At 36.0% G+C, this 9,002-nt stretch overlaps 2 protein-coding genes across 4 annotated transcripts in view; both read right to left on the reverse strand.

The window, feature by feature from the left end:
- LOC135946449 (transient-receptor-potential-like protein) overlaps nucleotides 1–5,791 on the reverse strand; it is a 32,772-nt gene extending 26,981 nt beyond the window's left edge. For all 3 annotated transcript variants that reach the window (XM_065494665.1, XM_065494664.1, XM_065494663.1), the window contains exon 1: nucleotides 5,636–5,791. In XM_065494665.1, coding sequence (XP_065350737.1) covers nucleotides 5,636–5,731 — 96 coding nt within the window. In that variant the 5' untranslated portion in view covers nucleotides 5,732–5,791. The remainder of the gene's footprint in view (nucleotides 1–5,635) is intronic.
- Nucleotides 5,792–6,738: 947 nt separating this feature from the next.
- Nucleotides 6,739–8,736, reverse strand: LOC135945958 (uncharacterized). Its single transcript, XM_065493907.1, has 6 exons — nucleotides 8,642–8,736; nucleotides 8,498–8,559; nucleotides 8,223–8,305; nucleotides 7,645–7,861; nucleotides 7,366–7,506; nucleotides 6,739–7,067 (listed from the first exon to the last, which is right to left on the reverse strand). The coding sequence occupies exons 1-6, from the start codon at nucleotides 8,691–8,693 to the stop codon at nucleotides 6,870–6,872; spliced, it is 753 nt and encodes a 250-aa protein (XP_065349979.1). The 5' UTR covers nucleotides 8,694–8,736; the 3' UTR covers nucleotides 6,739–6,869.
- Between the last annotated feature and the right edge of the window lie 266 nt (nucleotides 8,737–9,002).

Raw genomic sequence — 9,002 nt, forward strand, 5'->3', positions numbered from 1 at the left:
GAGCAAGGCCGCTGGAGGAGTGTATTTGCATTGCAGATTTTCATGCCGCTAGCGTTTTGTCAGACACTGGAGCGCGTTGATAGAGTTTCTCTGTCCTGCTCCCAGTCCTTCAGTCCTTGCCCACTGCATTAAGGATCAGACAAACCTGTCAAAATGTTTCCCACAAAATATATTTCTGTCGTATTACTTTGTCCTTGTTAAAAAGCATATTAATTTAAGACGTGCAGAAACTCGTCAGAAAAGTCTACTTAGATTGGTTAGAAAAATGTCAAGTCAGAAAATTTGTCAATTATTCAATTACCTGCAAGTTTTCAGTTCGTCAAAACGAACCAATTGATTTGAGATTTAAAATTCCGCGGTCATATTTCTTTCCTCAAGAAGGTGAAACGGATGCGGTGTTTTTATCTAAGCTGAAGTGTCTATATTTTATCCTGAAAGAGAGCACTTTCAAAATTCACTGCTGGATAAAAATTTGGCGCCGCAAGCGCACCTGCTCGCTCACAAAAGAAGCAACGAATCTTGCGCTCGCACGCCTCAACCAACTGAACGAAATGATTTATTGAAGACGGCGCTTCAACTTTGGCCCGAGATCAAAAGTCTTCCTTTCTCGCCGCTTTACGTGTCAGAATTTCTGTGCCAAACCTGGATAATTGAAAAAAGACGAACGATCGAGATTGGCCACCGCAACGAAACGGACGTCTGTGCTACTTGCTTGATAAAAATATATACTTTTTCAATAATTTATGTGTCTATATTTTAAAATCCTTTTTTTAAATAGGAGGATGGAGCAGATCTAAAACGTTTTGTTTCCCAAGATACGTGAATAAACGTTGCCCAAATATTTGTTATCCTTCAATGTCTGCGAATTATTTTTTGCTTGGTTACCGGCGTCTCTCAGCGTTTTTGCTGGCAAAGGCCCTCTTTAACTGCGGGATAAGCAATTGGAAAAGTTGTTGAAGTTTGTCCATAGAAAACTCGCAACATTTTCCGCAGTGCTTAACTGCAAATGCAGACACAGCAATGTGTGACCTTGAATAAGCGAAGTGCAAAAAGAGCAGCTGTCGCAAGTACTTTTTTATATTTTGCGCATTAACTTCCAGTTTTATTCACCCTAAAAAATCTAAATGAGGCTTCAATTTTTATTTTTCGTAAAGTTCATTTTGATGGTCTAAATTATTGCAGAAAAATTGATTGAAAAATGAATAATTTACAGCAAGGATATTTTGGAATAAAACCTTAGGCTGGAAATATATTTTTCATGATGTTCAATAGGAAAAGTTAAATCTATAGATGGAATTTGGAGTGATTTTCAAAATTCTTTGGAAAAGAGAGAGAGATGGATCAATTTTGTTGTTAGTTTCTTTCGTTTCCCATGAATTTTTCGAATTATTTATGCATTTCAATTTCTTGGCAGTAAAATCTTCAAAATATTCTAAATTATCCTTGAAGTTGGCGTGTTTAAGTAAATGCTTCGCAAACAGTCTGATCTCAAAATGTTTTCCGGCCTGAATGAATTAAGGGAAAACAATTAGGTCGGCGTCTGTTTGCGGTCTGTTGTGTGACTCATGTGAAAATTCACTGTTACTCTAGTTATCTCCTGAGTGACCGAGGGAAGAGCTTTTGGAAGACCCGCAGCATGGTAATTAGCTGCGTGGCCCGACCGACCCTGCGAGGCTCCAAGTTGGAGCGCCTTTTGGCCGAGATAAATCCATTAACATGCAAGCGACACGCTCGCTTGCCAGTGGGACCCTTTCGCTTCTGATAAAATGTAAGCAGTAGCAGACCAAATTTAGACGACTTATCATCTTTAACTGCATAGACAAGATGATAATCAACGAAATGCGTGCTTTGCATTTTTACCAGTTCTACAACCACTAAAAAAATGAAAATCTTCTCAGAAGGTCAAGCATAAATGCGCAATTTTTATTTTAGGAACAAACAAATATTTCGCTATAAGTTAATAATTTTTTTTATATAAATCTATAAGAGATTTAAGCCAATGTCCTATATTTTACAATTGATAATCATGTACACATAATTTCTTCTCTTTAAAATTACAGTTTATCACATCAATTTTAACTCATTTATATTTATTTAAAATGTACATATTACTAGGGCTCTGAGTTTAAAACTAATTAATTTTTTTTGCAAAAACGTTGACTATAATTATGTAGACTGCTTTGGTGATGAGTTAATGTAAGGTTTTAGATTGTTTCTGAACATTTTTATAAAGGTGTTTGACAAATAATTTTATCCAAATTTAATATTTTTCAGATGAAATGGCACCTTTTAAAAAACATCTCGTGTATTTCTCTAAAGTTTAATAAAAATCCCATTTTATTTGGGAGTATTGCAATGAGGGCAATTTTTTTTAAAGACCATGCTTGCCCTTTTTTTCTCTTCTACCATATTGTAAACTTAAATATAATAAAGAAAAGTGTACAATTTCTTTACTCTTAATTATTGAGCGTTTTCTAAAACTTCTTTCTAGCCACTGTTATCAGAAAATGTATGAGTTTTCCGTGTTTGAAAGATATGTTTATTAATGAAAATGTTCTAGAGCAGCAACATTTTCTTTGCTGAATTTTTACGCCAAAGAAATAGAAGCGGACAAAATTTAAGTCTAAATATATCAACGAAAACTGACTTATTACGTATGATAAAAAACAATACGACTGAAAAACCATTCAATAATTATCTACCAAAATATTAAAAACGTGAGAACAATTTCCTGATGAGCAACATAAGGTACATTGTTAGTCAATTTAAACATTATTCGACGATTTTAAATGCGTTTTGTAGTTGCGTAGACGGTTTTAGATGTTTTAAAGTGTGTCTTAAAATTGCATAATTCGTGCTCACTTGACGGGCCCATGAAAGCTCAGTAAAATAAATTTCCCTCCATTTTTATATTCAAATTCTTATTCTTTGAATCTTGTGCTTGTATGGAAAGTTGCAATAATTCAATGCAAACTTCACTGTCCCAGCAATAGACTGTCACTCTCACCCGCACTGGCAGGAAATCAGTCTGCATGTAAAAGTTCCCAACAATGCTGGCAAACAAAAAATAAGAATACCCACAAAGTTTGCCGCTTCATACGCGAGTTTTTGATCATGTAAGAAAACATGTTGCATCTTGCAAAAAGCGGTCTTCTCTGCGTGCACATAAATTTAAGCCTTCAACGTTCTGCAATTTGCATAATGGCCTCTTTTTGCATGGGTCGCGCCAGCGTCTTTTTCCGAGCATTTGACAAACGTGCACGCCCGCCCACGCGGCGAGCAACACGCGTGGCAATTTACCTTTTAAATCCGCACGCGCACAAATTAGGCTTAATATGCACACGAGTCGTTATTCGGAACTCGCAACCGAGCATTCTCAGTGTAAAGAGTAATCCTTTTTGGCCCGCACATGTGTGCTTTTCAGCTTCTCCTTGTGAATTATTTATGCCGAATTATTTATCTGAGTAATGAATTTTTAATTTTTCTTTAGGAACTTTGTTGCAAAGGAAAATCTTCTTTTAGGAATGTATGATGTTAGCGCGAAGGACCTTTCAGCCAAAGTTAAGGAAAATGTTTGTTTAAATCTAGGGCAGAACTGTAAAAAGTTTAATAATATTAAAGATTGGTTGAGGCACTGTAGATGTACTAGTTGAAGTATTCTCTGCGCAATGGATAGATCTAAGCACAAAGTTTTCCTTCATAACTGTGCGTGGTGGTAAGCTCAGTGAATTGTTCCATCGATTTTTATTGCTATCGACTGGCAAGCTCATTGTCAGCGCTAAATGAATTTAACAACTCCATTATATTCCAGTAAAGTTTGATTATATTCCGCCAGACAAAAAAATTAAACTGCAGTGCAATTTCAAGAAGTGTTGGCACGGGGGTGGAACGTGCGAATTGCGTCCTCTTGAGAGAAACAAAATTTCTGCTCGCGCGTATACGTTCCTGAAAATTGTGCTCTTCTGCAAATCGCTCTCCTCATTACTAAGAAGAGCCGCACGCGCGAATTCAACTGCCAAATCACAAGTTGTGTGTCTCTGGCCGAAAAACTTATATTTTTTTATATTTAGTTGCTCAAAATTCACCGTCGGATATTTGTAAAGTCACAAAATGCAATATGGTACCGTGAAACTAACCTTGATTTATGAAGCCCGCCGGCGTAGGTTGCTGCTGCTTTAACATTCCTTTTCAATTCCAAACTCTTCATATATTATTTTGTTTGCGGAAAGGAACAAAAATCATCTACCAAACCTATATCAAATTCCTCACAGTTTCAGCGTATAGCACAAAAATTTGGTCAATGGTTTTACGCAAAAAATTTGAGTACTAATTTTGTGTTTTTTGATCCCTTCTTGCTCCAGAATGGAGGTAAATCCAAAATTTATGAAGCTCATTTTTATGCAAGGAATCCATTACATAACAATTAGCTATAAACGTAAAACGTCTGCCGTTTATTTTTTAAGAGTTACAGTTTGAGCTGCCTATTTTTTTTTGGAGCAAAAGCTTTTATTTTGTAAATATTCGATAATGCCATCTCCTTCTTGAATAGGGCTGTAAAATTTGCGCAACCGACTATTATTTCTTAACTTCCAACCATCATGAGCACGAATCATAGGGAAAGTGCATAATTATGTTTCGGAAATTTTCTAGTGTTTTCCTATTTAGGTGGGAGGTTTCAGCCTGATATTATTTTTATTCTGTTTTTTGTCAAATTATTTTTTTTACGTATGAAAGTCTGTTTCCTTACTTTTTTTCAGACAGAGACAGTTTTTGTTTCTTTGGAGTGGATATCCAGCAAATGATAATGTCGCTATTCTCTTGAACACTTTGATCTATTTTCATCAATATTTTTTTGGTTGGTCAAATAAAATAACCAACAAATTCGATGGTTTTAAAATATTTTTGTTCGTGAATTCGATGCAATAGACATCTATATAAATGTAATTTTTATCAAAATTAAATAAAAACATAAGAAGGTCTTCGGAAAAGTGCCATTTTAATCGAAAAGCGTGGTAACTTAAGATAAAAATAGTGTGTCTTACAAGTAGTCTATAGCCGACTATTTTGAAAAAAAAACGTCTGAAATTCACAGCCGCCCACTCATAAAATTCCCTTCCTGGCTGGCATAAAAAAATCTGCTCAACCGGAATTCCAGATATGACACGCTCTAGAGAAAAAGATTACAAAAATAATTGTATAATATGTATAGTTGGAAGCTTTTATAGGCAGTTAAAATGTTTTTAAACGATCTATTTGCAAATCTCTCCATCAGGTGTTTCTTTCCTCCTTTTATATTCTTCTAATAGCTTACATCTCATGATTTTTAAAATTCGCAAATAAAGTAGAAATCTATGAATCAACATTTTTGCTGCAAACTCTCATTTGTTTCTACAAAGTATGGACACGCTGAAGTCCTGCGATCAAACTTTCTTATTTCCTGGTATGTATTTTTGTTGAATCCTTCGACACAAATAACGAGAGTATTTTCAAAATCCAGGAAGATCTTTTTGAAACAAAAAAGTAAGGAAAATAAACGGCTATATTACACAACGTGCATATTCTGTGTATTGAAAATATGACAACTATTTTACCCTGAAAATTAAAAAAGAATAAAAACAGGGAAAGTTTCGCTGACCTGCGTCCTGAGGGCGCCAAAGCCTGGCCAGCAGGAGGCGAGGCAGGAGACGCGGCGTGAGTGCAGCGTCGAGGATGCCGTTTTGCCGCCCACCATGGCTGCGTTGCGGCCTGGGCTGTGCTCGTGTTGCAGCCGCCCACCCGCCGACGGACTCGGCTGGTCCAGCACTGCGCGACCCCGTTCCCATCCACCTCTGCCTCAGCAGCCAGCCAGGCAGCCAGCCTCCCCCGCGCTCAAAGCAAACGATACCGGCCAGGGCCGCGAACAGGTGGTGCCCTCCCGTCGCCGGGGTGCAGATCACAATGCATGCACCCACGTGTTGCCCTTCATCTTGCCCATATGTGAAGAAATTACAAGGAGACGCCTAACACCATGCAGAGAACATCATTTCTTTTGTTGTTATGATGTCAATTCATTCATATTGTGGAAATTTTTCGATTCAATAATTTTAACAATTAACAAAATACTTAAAAATAGACCAAAATTTTGAAAATCAAGTTTTTAATTTGGTTCATTGAAAATTTTTGATGAGAAAAATCAATTAAATCTTTTCTCTCTTTCTCTTAAGTGTTTGTTCTCTATAGGCTTAGTATTTGTTCATTGTTAAGAAAAATTAAAAATAATCTTAATATGTATATGATATTTGAAGTTTTTCCTAGTTAAAATGTTTGTGTTGAAATGAGAAAGCGCGAATGTGTAAAATTGGAATATTAACATGCCAATTTAACATAACAAATTCCCTTAAAAAAATAATATAATAGACGTATTGATATGCCACCCGCACTAAAAGACTGCTCTGCGGCACAGTTTCCTCCAATGCTCAAGGCGTAAGTGATTTTAATTTACTTCGACACTAACTTGAAGCTTCTGCTCTCCTAAGTCTTGACGTGTTGCTTCCTAGAGAAGGTGCTCTTTCTTACTATTTTAATTTTGACTGCTAATATCTCTGCGATGCCTGCATTTTATGATTTTTTTAATAATTGAAAATAAACACGCATGGCACGTATTATATCTGTTAGAAAATGTAATCAATGACTCTTTCTATTTTTAAAAGAAGGTGATTGAGGAGAGGGGCAAAATTATGAAATAACTCTTGCAGCAGCTTTAAATGGCCATAATTAGAATAAGTTCTTATTTATTTTGGTCGTAGAAACAAATCAGAAATCATATTCAAATCACACTACAAACTTTGGGAAAAAAGTTTCAAACAGGGCTGAATAGTATATTATGCTCATCATTTTTTGATCATTCCTGCATTTTCCATTATCCACTCGCTGTAAGCTCCGATGTTGGTGAATATTTGAGGGGCATCGTATAGATTCGTGTTATCTTCTCCATAGTCGCAGTTCAAATTGGAAACGAAGCCACTTACAACTCCATCGACGGCCAGTGCTGCGTGACGTTGCAGCTTTTCAGCTTGGTTGTAATGGAACTGTTAAATGTAAATTTGAGGCGTGAAAGCTACAGACTTCTGCAGATTAATTAGGATTTTTTTGGTTGGTTTATAAGGAGGACCTTCCCCAAAATTCAGTTCTAAATTTAGATAAGTGTTTTGGAAGAAAATAATTTTTATGAAATTTTTCTGCTAAAATTGGGAAAAATTGGTGCTTAGCAGGATTTAGGAATTGAACAATTTATGTCATGAAATTCGCGTAAAATAAATAAATTATATTTTAAAACAAACAGTTAAAAACTTTGTAAGTGGTTGAAATAAACTAATTGGAACTTACGGAACAGTCGGATGGATCAAATTTGTTACAGCTTTGAACCGTTGTGTTGAAATCTTCTGCGGCAGTTTCCTCCCCAGATTCTCTGAGTACGTCTGGGCAGAGGTTGCTATTGAGTACGTCAGTTGACTGTCCGAACAGCGTCTGAAATTCAATGGCGAAACTCGTTGTTTGAGAAAATTGAAACAGTTCATTCCAAATTTCTATGAAAATTAATTTTTTGACTCAGTTTATAAGCCCCACTTTTAATTCGATTTTAATGCCCCTAAAAGTCAATCTTACTCCGTTTTCATGGAGGAAAAGCAAGTCTCCGGGTTTGTTGTGCCTGAAGTCGAATGGCTTATTTTTCTTCGAAAGTAAAGGAAGGACAGGTCCGTTGTAAGTGCCGTTCAATTCAAGAACGGAAACCCATTTATCATATTCGGTGGTAACATCAATCACCTGAAACACCTCATCCCCATTGCCAGCGCTGACCAGTATTGCTGATTCTGTAGCCGTTCTAAAATTTGATTGTTGTTTTAATTTTCATATATTAATTTCATTTTATTGTGTTGAGTTTAACATTTATCCTCGTAAAATACATCAAAGATAACAAAATAAGAAATCAGAATTTTATTATATGACATGGCAGTATGTAAATTAAACTTTTATATTTAAAACAACATAGTGAAATGCAAGAGAAAGGGGCATCTCATTTTTGAACAATTATTGAAGATTTTTTTACAAAATGGAAATCTGACAATTTTGTTGTGAAAAAAAATGAGTTTTAGTGCAAAATGTTTCACATTGCAATATGAAAATAAGTCACAGAGAAGAAAAAAGTGAATGAAACTGATTATAGCATTTTAAAATCTGCTTACTGGACAACATCTCCGTTTGTCAACACGTATTTCTCGGAAATAAACACTCCTGGCGTTATTTCCGAATCGTCGATCAGGGACACCTTGAACAAATAAATGCAGCAGAACACATTGAGATAAAAAAGTGCGAATTTTAGATTTTTCAGATCTGTTTAAAAATTTCAATTTCCAAGATACTCGTTATTTATGAAGAAAAAGTCATAAAAGAAAGAACTACTTTTTAAAATCCCACTGTTAATATTATCATAAATGAAATTAAGCATTTTTTATCTTACCATAGCCAAGTAAGGATACATGGAACGGTCAATTGGTCTGATCGGCCCATTTGCAGCATACACTAAACAATAAATTGATTAATATATTTGTTACACTTTGATATGCCATCGTAATGATTTCTCCATTTCATAAAATTTATGAACCTGAGACTACAACAGTCAAAGCGAGAGCGGCGAAAACGTTCGCGAGACCCATCACGTTTGGTGTTCAGAATGAAAGTGTACTCTGTACTGGCTCAAGCTTTCCGTGAAATGAGCACGACCCCCTTTATCAACAGAGAAAATGTTAGTCACGATCGTTTTCGAATGTCGGGAAATGAACCTGGAGGTAGCGTGGCAGCCGATAAGGAAAAGAAAATTGCGAGAATAACCCAAAGCTCTAATAGTGTTGTAATTGATCACCTCTTCACCCTCATAGGACTCAACGAGGTGACGACTAAATAAATTCTAGTGGGGGGGAGGGGGGAATAACGATATTTATTTTGCCGCTGCAGTGTTCAGCGCG

Source organism: Cloeon dipterum, chromosome X, assembly GCF_949628265.1.
Source record: "Cloeon dipterum chromosome X, ieCloDipt1.1, whole genome shotgun sequence".
Taxonomy (NCBI): Eukaryota; Metazoa; Arthropoda; class Insecta; order Ephemeroptera; family Baetidae; genus Cloeon; species Cloeon dipterum.